The sequence below is a fragment of the Rhinoderma darwinii genome, chromosome 5, assembly GCF_050947455.1.
Source record: "Rhinoderma darwinii isolate aRhiDar2 chromosome 5, aRhiDar2.hap1, whole genome shotgun sequence".
In the NCBI taxonomy this organism is placed as follows: domain Eukaryota; kingdom Metazoa; phylum Chordata; class Amphibia; order Anura; family Rhinodermatidae; genus Rhinoderma; species Rhinoderma darwinii.
In genome coordinates, this window is record NC_134691.1 from 108048123 (window position 1) to 108067461 (window position 19339).

A 19339-nucleotide genomic window follows, 5' to 3' on the forward strand; every position below is an offset into this window, starting at 1 on the left:
GCTCAGGATAATTCATGAACTATCTTGCTAATAACCAAGAAATCGTCTAATGGTCTGGTCAGTGCTGAACACTAAATTTAGTCTGTAGCACCTTGAGAGCTCTGGCCCTATTTCCACATATTACAGTATAAGTCATGTATGGTCATAACTGCTTGAGAAAACATACAGTAACCTTTTACGGTTTTAAAAAACACAATATGCCAAGCGGTAACAAAGAACAGCTGTAAACAGCAAGTGCAAGTGGTTCTCCAATGTTTAATTCTTGTAACAACCGTCTTCTATCAGGTGCATGGATTCTGGCCAGGCATCAAGTGTCAGTGAGCCAATGTATCGCAGAAGCCAATAAAACTCTTACGTTCCTCTCAGACTCAGAAATGCCTATTGTGTGTTTGCAGTGTGTGCCATAGTCAATAGTCTGTTTAGCAAGAGAGAATTTGAAAAGATATCCAATACAAAAGTTCTATCCACGAAGCGCAATAGATCATACAAAACGGATTTAAGGTCGCTCCATTGTCTTAAAGAGACTCTGTCACCACATTATAAGTGCCCTGTCTCCTATATAAGATGATGGGCGCTGTAATGTAGGTGACAGCAGTGCTTTTTATTTAAAAAAACCATCTATTTTCACAACGTTAGGAGCGATTTTGGTTTATGCTAATGAGTTTCTTAATGCCCAAGTGGGCGTATTTTTACTTTCGTCCAAGTGGGCGTTGTACAGAGGAGTGCATGACGCTGACCAATCGACATCATGCACTCCTCTCCATTCATTTAGACAGCAGAATCGCGTTCTTACTAAAACATGATCTGCAGCCACATACACAGCGATTCTGCTTGATTAACGTTAATCCAGTGTCCTGATAATGAATACACATGACCTCCAGCCTGGACGTCATGTGTACTCAGAATCCTGACACTTCTGAATCTTTTCTTGGGCATTAAGACACATTAGCATAAACCAAAATCGCTCCTAACTTTGTGAAAATAGATCGTTTTTTTAAATAAAAAGCATTACTGTCACCTACATCACAGCGCCGATCTCCTTATGTAGGAGACAGGTCACTTATAATGTGGTGACAGAGCCTCTTTAAGTAAAGGTGGCCATACACATAAAATAACTGTCGGCAGACAGCTTCCTCGACCTATCCATAAAAACGCAACTTAATTTTCCTCTTTGCATTCATAACTTTATGTTCGTATGAGGCTTTGTTTTTTTGCAGGATGTTGTACTTTATGTTGGTGGCATTTTTGGTACATATGCATTAGTGTGCCATTTATATTTTTATTTGACAAAAGATGTAGAGAAAAAAATAATAATTCTGCTGCAGTTTTAATTTACTTACAGTATACATTATTAATCACAAATTATGCTATAAATGTAATTGCACAGGTTGCAACGACCCCAAAATATTAATACATTATTTCCTCTTTTGGGACTTACATTTAATAAAGCTCATTTATTTTTAAAATATTTGCCTTTGTGTGTTTTTAAAAAAAATAAATTATTTTTAATCCCACAGGGGGAGTTCAGGGGAGAGATGGATCGAGCAGTTAGATATTGCCATAGGAGATCGTGTCGACACTGCAGATAACACGGGCACACTTGCTGAACCCGCATGATCAGCAGAAGAGCAAGATTGTCTTGATGCAGCAACTGCCATCGCCTCAACCATTTACATTATTTTTAATTACAATATTTTAGATGCAAATAGAAAAAAAAGGGCCATCTAAATATAAAAGTGCAGGGACTAAACAAAAGTAAGACATATAAATATATACCTGACTTTTGGTGGCTCCTTTAGTTCGGAGATTTGCTCGGTGTTCAATTCTGTATCCAGTTTATCGTCCTTGGCGCCTGGCTATAAAAGGAAAATAAAGAAACTATACTGAACGCGGGTTATCATCTATAAAATCCCATCATGAGATAATTTCACGATGATAAGTGCATTGCTACAAAAGTCTAGATATTTTTAGGTTGTCAACATATTGTCTTGCATTATTACCTGTTTAACCATACTATCTTTCTTTCTCCAGAACCACCATCTCCACGACTGTTTTGGCATCTTTTCCTTTACCCATGATTCAATTGTGTTCTATGTAATAACAAAAAAAGTTTATTAGCAGGCTAGGCTGTTCAAAATATTTAAGAAAAAAAAACATTCCCCAGTTTTGCTATGAATGTATATAGCTATAAATATGAGTAGTGACTGTTACTTACCTTGGGTAAGCTCTTCTGGAACACCTGTAGACTCAAAATCATAGGAGCTGCCAGCACCCAGTTATAATACCTGGAAAACAAAGTAGTCAGCAAGTTCACATTACAGTACATTAAGACCCCATGCACACGACCGTAAAAATAGTCCCTAATTGCAGACGCATTCACTTCTTTTTTTGACAGACACCTTCCCCTTTATTTACGGGAAAGTGTCCGGGTCGTGGAAGTGTACCGCAAAAAATAGGACATGTCCTATCTTTTGCTTCTTACGGTCCGTGCTCCCATACTTTGTATGGGAGCACGGGCCGAAACCGTGGGCAGCTGTCCGCGCCTGCAGTCGCAGCCTGTGTTTACGGGCACAGCCGTGTGCATGAGGCCTAAGGTAGAGCAGTGATCACCGCCTTCCTATACCCAATGATTGACAGGGAGTTGGAGGCTGCCCAATGGACTCACATCCCTGATAACCAACCTAGAAATCCTTACTTGTATTACCACATCCCAATTAGAACAAAAATCTACATACATATCCCACTCAAATTATCGTCAAGATGGAATAACCTTTATTATGTAATAGGACGAGGACGACTGACGACGAGGGAGAGGATATTTGTTTGCTCCATGTAGGAGCGGAATCCCAATCCCCCTTCCGCTCCAAGAGAAGTCCCTACAGGGTGGGGGGGGGGGGGGGGAGGGGCTGCGCGGCAGGGGCTGCGCGGCACCACCTACGGGGGGGGGGAGGGGCTGCGCGGCACCACCTACAGGGGGGGGGGGGGGAGGGGCTGCGCGGCACCACCTACAGGGGGGGGGGGGAGGGGCTGCGCGGCACCACCTACAGGGGGGGGGGAGGGGCTTCGCGGCACCACCTACAGGGGGGGGGGGAGGGGCTGCGCGGCACCACCTACAGGGGGGGGGGGGGGTGGGGCTGCGCGGCACCACCTACAGGGGGGGGAGGGGCTGCGCGGCGGCACCACCTACAGGGGGGGGAGGGGCTGCGCGGCGGCACCACCTACAGGGGGGGGAGGGGCTGCGCGGCACCACCTACAGGGGGGGGGGAGGGGCTGCGCGGCGGCACCACCTACAGGGGGGGGGAGGGGCTGCGCGGCGGCACCACCTACAGGGGGGGGGAGGGGCTGCGCGGCGGCACCACCTACAGGGGGGGGGGAGGGGCTGCGCGGCGGCACCACCTACAGGGGGGGGGAGGGGCTGCGCGGCGGCACCACCTACAGGGGGGGGGAGGGGCTGCGCGGCGGCACCACCTACAGGGGGGGGGAGGGGCTGCGCGGCGGCACCACCTACAGGGGGGGGGAGGGGCTGCGCGGCGGCACCACCTACAGGGGGGGGGAGGGGCTGCGCGGCGGCACCACCTACAGGGGGGGGGAGGGGCTGCGCGGCGGCACCACCTACAGGGAAGGGAGGGACTGCGCGGCGGCACCACCTACAGGGAGGGGAGGGACTGCGCGGCACCACCTACAGGGGGGGGAGGGGCTGCGCGGCACCACCTACAGGGGGGGGGAGGGGCTGCGCGGCACCACCTACAGGGGGGGAGGGGCTGCGCGGCACCACCTACAGGGGGGGGGAGGGGCTGCGCGGCACCACCTACAGGGGGGGGGAGGGGCTGCGCGGCACCACCTACAGGGGGGGGGGAGGGGCTGCGCGGCACCACCTACAGGGGGGGGGGGGGAGGGGCTGCGCGGCACCACCTACAGGGGGGGGGGGGAGGGGCTGCGCGGCACCACCTACAGGGGGGGGGGGAGGGGCTGCGCGGCACCACCTACAGGGGGGGGGGAGGGGCTGCGCGGCACCACCTACAGGGGGGGGGGGGGAGGGGCTGCGCGGCACCACCTACAGGGGGGGGGGGGAGGGGCTGCGCGGCACCACCTACAGGGGGGGGGGGAGGGGCTGCGCGGCACCACCTACAGGGGGGGGGGGGAGGGGCTGCGCGGCACCACCTACAGGGGGGGGGGGGAGGGGCTGCGCGGCACCACCTACAGGGGGGGGGGGGAGGGGCTGCGCGGCACCACCTACAGGGGGGGGGGGGGAGGGGCTGCGCGGCACCACCTACAGGGGGGGGGGGGAGGGGCTGCGCGGCACCACCTACAGGGGGGGGGGGGAGGGGCTGCGCGGCACCACCTACAGGGGGGGGGGAGGGGCTGCGCGGCACCACCTACAGGGGGGGGGGAGGGGCTGCGCGGCACCACCTACAGGGGGGGGAGGGGCTGCGCGGCACCACCTACAGGGGGGGGGGGAGGGGCTGCGCGGCACCACCTACAGGGGGGGGGGGAGGGGCTGCGCGGCACCACCTACAGGGGGGGGAGGGGCTGCGCGGCACCACCTACAGGGGGGGGGGGGAGGGGCTGCGCGGCACCACCTACAGGGGGGGGGAGGGGCTGCGCGGCACCACCTACAGGGGGGGGGAGGGGCTGCGCGGCACCACCTACAGGGGGGGGGGGAGGGGCTGCGCGGCACCACCTACAGGGGGGACGGGCTTAGCGGCACCACCTACAGGGGGGGAGGGGCTGCGCGGCACCACCTACAGGGGGGGAGGGGCTGCGCGGCACCACCTACAGGGGGGGAGGGGCTGCGCGGCACCACCTACAGGGGGGGAGGGGCTGCGCGGCACCACCTACAGGAGGGGAGGGGCTGCGCGGCACCACCTACAGGGGGGGGGAGGGACTGCGCGGCACCACCTACAGGGGGGAGGGACTGCGCGGCACCACCTACAGGGGGGAGGGACTGCGCGGCACCACCTACAGGGGGGGAGGGACTGCGCGGCACCACCTACAGGGGGGGGAGGGACTGCGCGGCACCACCTACAGGGGGGGAGGGACTGCGCGGCACCACCTACAGGGGGGAGGGGCTGCGCGGCACCACCTACAGGGGGGAGGGGCTGCGCGGCACCACCTACAGGGGGGGAGGGACTGCGCGGCACCACCTACAGGGGGGGAGGGGCTGCGCGGCACCACCTACAGGGGGGGGAGGGGCTGCGCGGCACCACCTACAGGGGGGGAGGGGCTGCGCGGCACCACCTACAGGGGGGGCTGTGGCAGTATCTACAGAGGGCAGTGTGTGGCATGATCTACAGAGGGAAGCGTGTGGCAAAAACTTACAAATTAAATTCATCCGATTTTAAAACGGACAGGGAAAAAAACGGACGCAAAATGGGTCAAAATCGGCCGTTAAAACCGGCAACACGGAACGGATGCAAACCGGCTGGGAAAAACGGACGATTTTATCGGCCGACACTCAGACCCTGTCGTGTGAATAAGGCCTTAAAGAGGCTCTGTCACCAGATTTTGCAACCCCTATCTGCTATTGCAGCAGATAGGCGCTGCAATGTAGATTACAGTAACGTTTTTATTTTTAAAAAACGAGCATTTTTGGCCAAGTTATGACCATTTTTGTAGTTATGCAAATGAGGCTTGCAAAAGTCCAACTGGGTGTGTTTAAAAGTAAAAGTCCGAGTGGGCGTGTATTATGTGCGTACATCGGGGCGTTTTTAATACTTTTACTAGCTGGGCGTTCTGATGAGAAGTATCATCCACTTCTCTTCAGAACGCCCAGCTTCTGGCAGTGCAGACACAGCCGTGTTCTCGAGAGATCACGCTGTGACGTCACTCACAGGTCCTGCATCGTGTCAGACGAGCGAGGACACATCGGCACCAGAGGCTACATTTGATTCTGCAGCAGCATCGGCGTTTGCAGGTAAGTCGATGTAGCTACTTACCTGCAAACGCCGATGCTGCTGCAGAATCAACTGTAGCCTCTGGTGCCGATGTGTCCTCGCTCGTCTGACAAAATGCAGGACCTGTGAGTGACGTCACAGCGTGATCTCTCGAGAACACGCTGTGTCTGTGCACTGCCAGAAGCTGGGCGTTCTGAAGAGAAGTGGATGATACTTCTCATCAGAACGCCCAGCTAGTAAAAGTATTAAAAACGCCCCGATGTACGCACATAATACACGCCCACTTGGACTTTTGCAAGCCTCATTTGCATAACTACAAAAATGGTCATAACTTGGCCAAAAATGCTCGTTTTTTTTAAAATAAAAACGTTACTGTAATCTACATTGCAGCGCCTATCTGCTGCAATAGCAGATAGGGGTTGCAAAATCTGGTGACAGAGCCTCTTTAACAACAGAGAAATATGTCAACGTCAGCAATCAAAACACAAGGTTCTCCAACCGTTGGAGCTCAAACATGAGATTTCAAAATCCATCTAATCGCTACAATGAGTATAGGATGACAATGAAAAGGAAGGGCAAGAAAAGGGTTAAGAGGGTACGGACCGATTAGACTAAATGGGTGAGCCTGGTGGGATTTGAACAGAGGCTGGGAGATATTGCTAGATTTTCAAATGGTGCCCGTCTACATAGCTTTGTTACGCATAGGGTATGTTCACACGTCTTAACAAAATACGTCTGAAATTCAGGAGCGGTTTTCACCTGAAAACAGCTCTGTAATTTCAGACGTTTTTTCATGTACTCGCGTTTTTCGCGGCGTCTTTTACGGACATAATTGGAGCTGTTTTTCAATGGAGTCAATGAAAAACGGCTCCAAAAACGTCCAAAGAAGTGACATGCACTTCTTTGACGCGGGCATCTTTTTACGTGCCATCTTTTGACAACGACGAGTAAAATTACACCTCGTCTGAACAGAACATCGTAAGACCCATTGAAAGCAATGGGAAGAGGTTTGCAGACGTATTGGAGCCGTCTTTTCAGGTGTAATTCGAGGCGTAAAACGCCCGAATTACGTCTGAAAATAGGCCGTGTGAACATACCCTAACCAAGGCAAGACAGGACAACGGACATGTGACGTGAATAATATTCTTTACATCCACTGACGATGGAGATAAACATCAACAGTAACAGTAATTTATGACTTCAAGGCTGAATTTGACTCCCATCCCACCAAGGATCTTGATTTTAGACCTGTGTTTACTGACTCCATCCCTACTAAATAAAGCCCATTGTATGGCCTGTTGTATGACAACCATTCTGAATATATTATTGGCACCGAGTGGTTGCTACTTTTCAAAACAATGTCAGGCCTGCCAAAGTTCGAAGTCTTAACGGCGTCACTTTATAGGAAGCACAAAAGTCAATTTAAAACGCTCACTGATTTTTATGAAATAATTCTTATTTACCTGTTATGGATTCGCACAACAAGGTTGGGATTGTCAATAATTCCTGGGTTCTCTGCAAACTGCTGATAGGTAATGATGTGCTCCTTGAATTTCTCTGTTAAAATAGATTTAAAAAATATTATACGTAAACAGGCAGTACAGATTATCTCTACAAGCTGGAGGATGACTTTTGCCTTAGGAGTCGTCACTATACAGTCACATTTCATACGAGCAACAGATCAGTCAGAAAAAGTATACTACTCGTGTACAATCTGACTTTTTCGCAAAATTACTTCAAAATTTCAATGAAAATAGTGACATTCTTCCATTGATTTTTCTTTCGGGGGGGGGGGGGCATGCAAGAGTTGTGCAATTCCATAATACAGCACTCAAAACCATCTATGGAGCTCTACAGTACCTTTGTATGCCTCTAATCTCATACAGATTCCCCTTGATGCACTGCGGTACAAAGACACCAGATGGTGGCACAGTGTGCGCGTATGGAGCTGTAGGGACTCCTTGTGTCTCAATACGTTTCATATGAAGACTTTGTGCGTGTGCATATGCGTATATGTATGTATGTATGTATGCGTATATGTATGTATGTATGTATGCATGCATGCGTGTATGTATGTATGTATGTATGTATGTATGTATGTATGTATGCGTGTATGTATGTGTATAGTCCAAGGGCAAATGAACACCCAACTTGAATGTAGAAAAACCATAGAACAGAGTATCAGAACTAGGACATCCACACACGTGAGAGATACACGTGTACGTACGTACGTACGTACGTACGTACGTACACAATTCACTGATTGTGACGGAGTAAAATTGCTAACACTACTGAATGAATATACTTATATGATATATGGGATCAAAAGACGCTTAAACATTGGTGTTACAGCGGATAGCACCCACCTCAACACCAGAGTCTACAGTTAACACTCCTTAGAACCCCAGTGTCAGGGTAAAATATCAATGACGCTGTCACCTACACTATATATCCCCCCTCATATCTGACCCTACGCGTTTCTGTTAATTATGAAGCTGGCTATCGTGCCAGCGATATTAGATTGTGTACAGATATTCTGTTCAAAACACAGACGGAAGCGTGCTCGCATTGATCTCAGCGGCACGCTTATCAGGACTCTGGGTATATATAAAACGTATACTCCGCCCCCTGGGCTGAGGTCAAACCCCTATGCTGACCAATCCGTATCGCAAACATCATTCGTGACGTGTGGTCATGTGACGCCTGGCGCGTCTTTTTTACATGCCGGGAAATCACAGCCACCGCCTAACCAAACGCGCATGCGCAGAGAGGCAGCAGAGCGCATCTCATTATTGCCTCTAGCCCTTTCCATCTGGGGGAGGAGTAACCTATTGTGACGGGAATTAAGAACGCGGTCCAGCTCCAGACTGCATCCTGGCAACCAATAGGCTACCATGCCCTTCGATCTCACACTGTAGGAAGTGAATAATTGAAGCATTAATGTACACTGTAGTACAAGGTGACCCACAATACATATATAAGTGAAACACCAGTACCAATATGGAGAATTAATTTTGTTTATAACTGGACTAATATTGGTGTTTAAATAAAAGACGTATAATTTGTCTGCTCATTCAAACCATCCGGTTGTATACATGTCAGCCTATAGATCCACTGGGCCTCTTTTCTCAGGATCAAATTGTCCCAGTCCCCTCCCTGTTTTGGTGGACGGACCAGTTAAATTGCCTGGAAGCGTAAGGGCTTATTCACACGAACGGGTTTAACATCCGTGATACGCACGTGAAAATCACACGCGTCGCACGGACCTATGTAACTCAATGGGGCCGTTCAGACAGTCCGTGATTATCACGCACTGTGTCCGCTGCGTAAAACTCAACATGTCCTATACTTGGGCATTTTTCGCGCATCACTCACCCATTGAAGTCAATGGCTGCGTGAAAATCACACGCGGCACACGTGATTCATGCAACAGTTGTTAAAGAAATGACAGGACAAATGAAACCACCTCCTTCATTTCGGTTTATGAACATAAAAACAGAGTGTCATAACGATGCCATATGCGCTAAAATCACGCAGCAACGCCACACATACTGATGACACGCGCAACTCTTATATACTCTTAGCATTGCAGCGGAAAAACTAATTCTGTAACTATAAGGGTATGTTCACACGGCCTATTTTCGGCCGTTTTTTGGGCCGTAAATGCCCGAAAAATGTGAAGCAGAACACCTCCAAACAGCCGACCATTGATTTCAATGGAAAAACGGCAATCTGCTCCGACGGGCCGTTTTGAAAAACGGCCGCTTAAAAGAAGTGCCTGTCCCTTCTTCAGCCGTTTTTGGAGCAGTTTTTCATTGACTATAGAAAACCGCTAAAAAACCGGCCGTAAAAAACGCAGCGAAAAACACAGCGAAAATCGCGAGTGGCTCAAAAAAACATCTGAAAATCAGGAGCGGTTTTCCCTTGAAAACAGCTCCGTATTTTCAGATGTTTGAGTTTGCGTGTGAACATACCCTTACACTTCTTGTTAGCCCAGCTACTGCACTTGTGTTCAGTAGCCAAGTTCCATTATGTCACTTAGTCCCTTTGAGGTGTCCATTCCACGAATAGTCAGCACATCTCTATTAATTACGAACATTGAATGCAGGAATGTTATCAGTAAGCAAATTAAAACGTTCAAAACTGTCCTTATGCCCATGACCAAACGCCCTCCAGTGGCGGTCCCGTGAGCATGAGCCTCACCTTTGGAGATCTCTCCATTCTCATTCAGACCACCACAAAGAGAAAGTGTGACATCAGACAAGTCCATAGGAGAATCAGAGAGGCACTCAGTACCGCTATCTGCTGCAGCACTACCAACAGACTGTGGAGACTGCGATCCTGACAGTATTTCGGATTCCATCCACTGTCTGGGACCAGGATCGGACTCACTGTAACACAGAAAGTTCCACACAATTAAAACAAATAAAAAGCATATAAGAATAGTGACGACTCAAAATGATGAAAGGGCAAGTGTTACTACATTCTGCACTTTCTTTATTATGTAGGGTGATGTTAGAAATAAAACATAGGGCAAAAAAAATCCTACTTCATGCAGATGACCTCACCTAAAAACTAATGTAAACCTAGTCTTCGTTATATTCTGGATAGCGAACTATGACCCCCAGTGAGTGGAAGTAGTTTTATTTTCCTCTCTCTGGGATGTCATAGAAAAACAGACATTGGGGCGTGTAAATCCAGACATAGGAGAGTTGTTTGACAGAGGTGTGTTTGTTCACAGGCGGCCTCTACTAATGTGATGGGATCTTAGACCTTGTTCACACTGTGTAGATTTGGTGTGGCTTTTGCATACTTTTTCTTGTTTTCTTTATTTTCATGGAAATCATGGTAAACGTACCTTTTGTTAAGAGATCCAAAAACATTAAACAAAAACCTCACAATCATTCCTTAGACAACTTGCATATTTTGGGATTTTTGCAAAGCCTCATGATCACGACTGTAGCGGAGCTGTGTGCACGGTTCGTGATTACGGAGTAACATTCACAATCACAGACTGTGCACACACAAGATGTGAATTGACTTCAATGAGCCTGGACCGCAATTGCCTGACAACGAAAGTCGTGTGCATTGGCACATAGGATACAACAACGTGTTCTATACTATCCACAATAGCGACTTCGCAATTGCGGATAGTACGCGGCCGAAAAGGCACAATCGTGTGCATGAGGCCTAAAGGTATTGCTTTTGCAGGCTTACCGAGTGGGCCGGTGTGAGGTTTGCCCTTACTTTGGACTTAATGCATTTACGCCGCTCACATCACTTTTTAAAAAAGTGGAGCCTTGCGGTGGGGGGGGGGGGGGGGGGTGCACCTGAGGTCCAACACATTTATTATAAATGTACACCAATCGGGGAAATCTAGGACCGCTTATAGCTGGCCTAAATTTCACTTTCTGGCGCACGGAAAGCAGAAGATGAGTTAAATTTATTAAGAGGCGTATTTTAATCCTGCGGCCCTTCATACTAAGACTGGCATGTGAAACTCCAGCCTTAGTAAATGTGCCAAACAGTTTTGACTTGAAACCATGATAAGTACAAGTGAAGCATGTCAATTTGCAGTAATCTGCACGTGAAGATGGATTCTGCATGTTAAAGTGCCAGGAGTCAGTACACTGGATGGTTAAAATCCCTAACACATTGTGGGGGAGACTTCTAAAACGTAAGTGAAAAGGCAGAACTAGACGGGTTCTAATTAGTTGCCATCAGTCACACCACCACTTTTTCTTATAAGTCCGAGGCCACGTGTAGCTGCCGTTCGGCGTAAAACCATTCTGGCATGCGGTTATACTAAAAATCAATGTTTTCAAATGCTTGTCAAGGCCCTGTTCATATGTTTTTGTTTACGTCTAGCGTGTACGTCGGTAAAGCTTCCGACATACACGCCAAATGTGTGTATAGGGATCCATTGTCAGATAGAGGCCCAAAGAGGTGCCAATGGGTGACACATGCCACTGTATTGCATCTATCACATGCATCCATTAAATAGCCAAGTTATGAGCTTTTCATGACACGTTAAACGGATGCAAAGGATGCATTAAAACCGATGCCTAACAGTTAACTCTTTATTCATCCACGCGACGTTTCAGCTCCTCAGAGGCTCTCTCAAGAATCTGAGAAGCTGAAGAAAAACTATTCTTTTTTGATTGTTAACTATCTGCACAGTCACCCATAGGCTAGAACGGTGTCAGTTTAACGGATACATCATACGGATACCATTATAGCCTATGGGTGACAGATGCGACTGCTAGGCATCCATCACAGCCACATTTAAAGAGAACCTGTCACCTGCCCAAAAAACTGCAGTTAACATCTCAGTTGGATTGCAGGCGCCTCACAGATTCTGCTGCTTTTGATTTTTTTTCTTCTAGCCCCACCATTCGAGATAGTGGAGCCGCTCGTTCTGGTGTCGGATATGCAAATGAGGCCTTTGACTGTCAAGTGGGCGGTTACCCCTTAACAAGTGACAGGCGTTAACCGCCCACTTGACAGTCAAAGGCCGTATTTGCATATCAGGCATCAAAATGAACGACATCGATATCTCAGGACCGGTTGGGGCCCAAGGAAAAAAAATAGAGACGGCAGAATCTGTGAGGCGCCTGCAATCTAACGAGATTTCAACTGCTGATTTTAGGGCATGTGACAGGTTCTCTTTAATGTATCCGTCAAGAACTTTTCCTGGCATTTTCCCTAAACGTAGGTCAAAAAACACGTAAACATAAAATCCACACACACGGTTTTGGCAGGTAAACATCACTTGGACGTTAACAAGCATTTGAAAACTGCCGATTAGGTAAAACTGCATGTCTGTTTTTCCAGCCGGATTACAGGTGCACTTTGGCCTAATGGCGTCCGCTATGTGTGGCCTTACCCTAAATTTGCCCCATAAATATTGGTTGAATTACACTATCTGGAAGCATTAAAACCATACCTTTTGGGGAAATAAAGTGCTGCCACTTCAGGTTCCAAAACATTTAAATCATCCAGATAAATGTCACCTGGGCCCTGATGTTGGCTTCTCTTACGTACACCTGTGCGGATTGAAAACATAACTAATGAGAACCACGCTTAGTGCTAAACTGCTCTTCTTCCTAGAACAGAATATAATAAATGTAAAAAAAATTAAAAAAAATTATATAATTGTGAACCTATGGTTAGGCATTAATTTTCAGGAAAATTCTACATGTTGAAGATAAGAATGCTTTATGAAGATGCTGCAGTTATTAAAAAAGCAAGTGCACCACAAGGATGTATACAGCTGTATTTTTGCAATATTTTGTGGCAAAAACAGGAGTGCAAAGTGGAGGGAATGTTACTTTTTACCGATTCTTCTAGAAGCATATTTTATGTGGATCAAAAATACAGATGTGTGAATCCCCCTAAATGCTCTGTTGTATACAATACTCTTTTTCAGCAATGTAAATTATTGCAATGATAAATTGAAAGCTTCTGAAGTTTTCATTGGGTCTATTCACACAGAGCGATCAAATCATAAACCATAACTGCACTTACGATGAAATCTCAGTAAAAACACCACTGATATTGCAGCCTTTTGCCACGATTTCACTTTACTGTGTGAATAGACCCTTAAATGGGTTGTGTGCTTTTCACATCACTAGTCTGTTCCATGAGAGAAGCCGATTGCAGGAGGAAGAGGGATGAAGTTATTTCAGAGACGGCATGGAGCCGAAGACACAAAATAGAAAAACATTTTTCATAGAAAACATTTGCAAAGTTGCTTCATTTTTTATTTTAAAGAGGCTCTGTCACCAGATTCTCAAATCCCTATCTCCTATTGCATGTGATCGGCGCTGTAATGTAGAGAACAGTAAGGTTTTGTTTTTTTTAAAACGTTCATTTTTGGCCAAGTTATGAGCTATTTTATATGTATGCAAATGAGGTGTTTTTTTCGTCATGTCCAACGGGGCATGTATTGTGTTTTTAACTGGGCGTGTTTACGTGTATGACGCTGACCAATCAGTGACCAGTCAGCATCATACACTCATCTCCATTCATTTACACAGCAGCGATGTGCAGCCGCATAAACAGAGATTAACATTAATCAAGTGTCCTGATAATGAATACACATGAAATCCAGCCTGGACGTCATGTGTATTTTCTGTGAGATTCCCGCAAGCCACGCGTAATCTCGTGAGATTACGGAGGTAAACGAGATTACGAGTGGCTTGCTGGAAATCTCAAAGAAAAGAGTCAGAAGTGTCAGGATTCTGAATACACATGACGTCCAGGCTGGATTTCATGTATATTCATTATCAGGACACTTGATTAACGTTAATCTCTGTGTATGTGGCTGCACATCGCTGCTGTGTAAATCAATGGAGATGAGTGTATGATGCTGACTGGTCATTGATTGGTCAGCGTCATACACGTAAACACGCCCAGTTGGACATAATGAAAAAAAACGCCCAATTGTCCATTTCAAAGCTCATTTGCATAAATATAAAATAGCTCATAACTTGGCCAAAAATGAAAGTTTTTAAAAAAACAAAAACGTTACTGTTATCTACATTGCAGCGCCGATCACATGCAATAGGAGATAGGGATTTCAGAATCTGGTGACAGAGCCTCTTTAAATGCATGAAAACATAACAGAAATGGTTGTTGCAAGGTGGACATATCCTTTAAAGGGAATTTGTCATCGGAAAATAACCTATTGTTTAAACTAAAGTTTTTTTGTTAAACATATTTAAGAAGTTTTTGTCGTCCCCCCCCCCCATGTCATTCGCTATATTAAAAAAAAAAAAACATTCTAATCTCTTGCAGTTTTCAGTCTGGCCACTTAGCCTCACAAGAGACCTGTTCTGTAGAGATCACTTCTCAGCCGTTATCGCATCATTATCACAGGCAGGATTACAACGACAGGTAACACCTATATATAGATAACACTGGTTACACCATTGAAAACAGGTGATGGACACAGCTCCCCTCCTATCCCTTCCTGCCCTGGTCAAAGCATGCCTAGAAAACTCGCCAATAGAAGTCAATTGGACATCTCCAGGCTATTGTTTCCTATGGTCCATGATGCTGCTGTAAAGCAGATCTCTAAATGTTGTTAAAAGCTGCTTAGGCAAGATGGCTGCCCTCAATCATGTACAGAAAAAATAATAATCTTCAAGGTAAAAAAAAACAGATAAGTAAAAAAAAAAAAAAAAAAAAAAAGGATTGTTTCACTATCTGGTCTCAATTAGGGGGAAAAAAAATGATATATAAGCAATACATTCCCTGTAAGAGCATATAAAAAATAAAAATTGTGGGAATGTATTACCTATATATCTTTTTTCCCTAATTATAACCAGATACCGAAACAATCCCTTTCTTTCAATCGGCTTTTTTTTTAAATTAGATTGTGTGTATGTATATATATATATATATATATATATATATATATATATATATATATATATATATATATATATATAATATATACATACATGGTTTAATTTTTTTTTTATTTTTGCTGCAACTTCATCACTAGCATTTATTCGTACATCACCAAAGATGCCTTAGAGTGCCATAGGAACGTTCTTGGGATAAGCAGGACTTAGAAGTCACAGTAAGATATGATAAGTTAGTCATTGAGCAATATAAGACATTATGGAATGGAAAATATGTCCAAATCACTGGCAATCTACCAAGAACAAGTCATCTCAATAAATATAGCACACGTCGGCTGAAAGATGGTCAAAGCATTACCCAATACCACAAGTTTAATATCAAACAGACCTAGAGGGACCTCTTGAATAAATGAATGTTAACGTGCGTGATTCACTACAACAATTGCTTAGAAGGAATCTTACTTGATGGACAACTTAAATTTGTTGGATATTAAAAGGGGTTACCCAATCTTTAATAATTGTGTGCACAACTAAAGGCCCTTTTACATGGGCCAATGATTGGGTAAATAAGCATTCATATGAATACTCGTTCCCAAACATTGCCCTGTTCAAACAGTTCAACAATCAGCTGACGAACGAGCAAACGTACGCTCATAGTATTGTTTATGCAGCAGAAAATATTATCGTGGTCAGCGGCACATCTCTCTCTGTAAACGGAGACGCGCTGCCGACAGGATAATGTATGGCGACGAGCAATCGGAGTAACGATCACTTGTCGCCATGCATTACTGACCACAGCTGGGAAAGGTGCAAACAAGCACCGATCAACAAGCCGTCTTGTTTATTGGTGCTCGTTGTTATGGCCCATATTGGCCGGTGTAAAAGCACTCTAAGAAACTTAATTAGCAAATTACTAATTTGAGCACTCTATCTCCCAGCACAACAAAGGATTATTCTTTAAACTGCTGGGAGAATTGTCCGGTAGCAGCTTATCTGCTCCCTCCCTTATATTGAATTAAAGAGGCTCTGTCACCACATTATAAGTGCCCTATCTCCTATATAATGTGATCGGCGCTGTAATGTAGGTGACAGCAGTGATTTTTATTTAGAAAAACGATCTATTTTCACCATGTTAGGAGCAATTTTAGCTTTATGCTAATTAGTTTCTTAATGCCCAAGTGGGAGTGTTTTTACTTTAGACCAAGTGGGCATTGTACAGAGGAGTGCATGACAGTGACCAATGAGCGTCATGCACTTCTCCCCATTCATTTAGTCAGCGCATAGTGACACTGCGTTATTTACTATGTGCTGTCTTATACTGACATATTAACGTTACTGAAGTGTTTAGACCGTGAATAGACATTCCTTCCAGCCAGGACGGGACGTCTATTCACAATCCCGGCACTTTAACGTTTGTTTGGTGCTTACAGCAGAGCAAAGCGTAATCTCACTGTAACCTGTCATTTACAGCAAGATCTCACGAGATTACGCTTGCTCTGCTGTAAGTACCACACTAACGTTAACAAAGTGCCGGGATTGTAAATAGACATCCAGTCCTGGCTGGAAGGAATGTCTACTCACTGTCAGGACACTTCAGTAACGTTAATATGTCAGTATAAGACAGCACATAGCGAACAATGCAGTGTCACTATGCGCTGACTTAATGAATGGAGAGAAGTGAGGCTGATTGGTCAGCGTCATACACTCCTCTGTATAACGCCCACTTGGTCTAAAGTAAAAATACGCCCACTTGTGCATTAAGAAAGTAATTAGCATAAAGCTAAAATCGCTCCTAACGTGGTAAAAATAGATTGTTTTTCTAAATAAAAAGCACTGCTGTCACCTACATTACAGCGCCGATCACATTATATAGGAGATAGGGCACTTATAATGTGGTGACAGAGCCTCTTTAACATGAAAGCTTGACTGACTAAGCATGCACGTTTATGGGGAGGATGGGGGACGACAGTCGTTAGACAACTACTTTATATTTATGACCAGCTTAAAAACACACCACAGGTGGACTTTTAAAAAAACAAAAAAAACAAACAAACATTGTGTGAATTTAAAAAAAAACAACTTTTCACAACTATGCGTTATTGGTGCATCCTCGGGCGGTACTGGTGGGAGATTTAACTTTTCCGGTTATGATGCTGTGAAGAATTATACAGTGCTTATTAAATTCTATTGGTGTATGTGTAATGCATGACCGCCAGCAGTCTATTACTAGTATAGGTCCTATAAGGGTATTTTCACTATGCGGACATTTTATTTTAGAGTTTCATATAAGAACTCTCCCCAGCTTAATAAGGCAGGAACAGGTGACTTGTTTTTGGTGGATTTAGGTCATATATACCTTTCTTCTTGCTTGGAGAGTCTGTTTTTAGTGAAGGCTTCACATCAGAGACTGTATCAGAAGCCTCTAGTGAAAGGATCTCCTCTACATTTGGGGAGCTTGGATCCGATTCAGGTGCTGACGACTGGTCGGAATCCACCTGAACACTGATGGAATGAGGTCGCGGTTCTGGTTTAAACACCGTGCAAATAGTCTCTTCTATAGATTCTTCTTCTTCCTCAGTTGCCCCAGACAGCGGCTCAGAACTAATCACCCTAAAGTGAGTATTTTCAGATGGTGTAATTGTGGCAGTCCGCAGGTGGTCTATCCTTTCCTTCTTGCTGACCTAGAAAGATAGCCAGGATGCCATTAGTTCTTTAAACTCTTATTTCAATAGGTCTAAATCTAACCAAGCTATAATATGGAAGTTAACCAAAGAATTATGGTCAAACTGCTTCAGCAGCAACTAGCAAAATACTATTTTTTAACCCTTTTACTTCTGCATATACACAAAGTGCTGAGAAAGACAAGCCGGGGCAACAACAATCAGGAATTAAAAAACAGTTCATTAGTAAGTTTGACATTTTAATTATACAAAATACTTTAATTTACTGTAAAACCCTTTTAAAGAATCAAGTCAATGGAAAAATGAGACACCAGCGCGTACCTTGGCCGACTCTGGGAAACCACCCCATGTCCACTCCATCTGGGGCTCGGATCGGAATTGAGCGTCTGCAGGTTTAACTTCCAGCTCTGAATCACTCTTTGGACCCATAGACTGGGAATAGCCACTGAGTGAAGAAGAAAGTTATTACCAATTGTTTATCGAGACTACGGAAGGTTCAGTCTTCAACATGGATTCATGATACGTGCATTATTATCTAGCCTCCAAAATGGATTTCCTTTATAAACATTTGTTGAAAATCACGACCAAGTATTAGTCACTAGCGATGTTTACATGCTTTACTTAGATACCTGTCACGTGGAGACCAGTCTCCATCAGAAAGGGCATAATGGTCTGATGAATGGCAGATGAAAGACTCTCTGTATTCCTCTTCCTTTAATGCAGCGCTTGAAGAGGACCTGGAAAAAGAAATCCAAGTGTTTCAGCATTCACGCAGTGCACCTACAGATATCTTGGAGGCAAAGCAACATTTCAAATTCTGCTAGTAGTATGGAAACAGTCAACAAGAATTTCAAAAGACATTTCTAGCAGCTAACGTAGTCCCTCACCAGTGAGAAAGCTACTTTCTAGTTCTGTACAGTGTCTAGTAGAGGACATTTCCAACAATGCAAAGAGAGAGCAAGCTCTGCATAGACAATGATGCAGCAAGGCATAGCAGGAGATCGTGTTGCTGGAAGCAAGAAGGGCTGTGGAGGAAAACGGTCTCATGACAGCGGTGCTTTAAAGGGTTATTCCCATCTTAGACAATTATTACATATCCTGTGGATAAGCTGTAAAGGTCTAAGATGGGAATAACCCTTTAGGATGGACAGATACAGGGGCAATAATTGTAATATAACAAACCCTGCATGACATATAGATGTAATAGAGCTGAACTGTGATTCCGTTATATGCGAAAAAAAGGAAAATCCTACAGGAAGTATTTGGTTGAAATTCTTGACGCTAAAGTGTTGATCCCAATTTTTGTTTCTTATCCAAATGTAAATATTTTAAATGGTTACGTTTTGCTTTTTCTCTGCTTGGTAGCAGAACGACGATAAAAAGATTTAATGTC

General features: G+C 45.6%; 1 protein-coding gene across 2 annotated transcripts in view; it reads right to left on the reverse strand.

Annotated features, from left to right (window-relative positions):
- Window positions 1-19339, reverse strand: part of LPIN2 (lipin 2) — a 122450-nt gene that overhangs the window by 26641 nt on the left and 76470 nt on the right. For both annotated transcript variants that reach the window (XM_075826381.1, XM_075826379.1), the window contains exons 5-13: window positions 18576-18683; window positions 18268-18391; window positions 17622-17946; window positions 12841-12940; window positions 10098-10285; window positions 7358-7451; window positions 2216-2285; window positions 2001-2090; window positions 1777-1856 (exon numbers count right to left, since the gene is read on the reverse strand). In XM_075826381.1, the coding sequence (XP_075682496.1) occupies window positions 1777-1856; window positions 2001-2090; window positions 2216-2285; window positions 7358-7451; window positions 10098-10285; window positions 12841-12940; window positions 17622-17946; window positions 18268-18391; window positions 18576-18683 (1179 nt within the window). The remainder of the gene's footprint in view (window positions 1-1776; window positions 1857-2000; window positions 2091-2215; window positions 2286-7357; window positions 7452-10097; window positions 10286-12840; window positions 12941-17621; window positions 17947-18267; window positions 18392-18575; window positions 18684-19339) is intronic.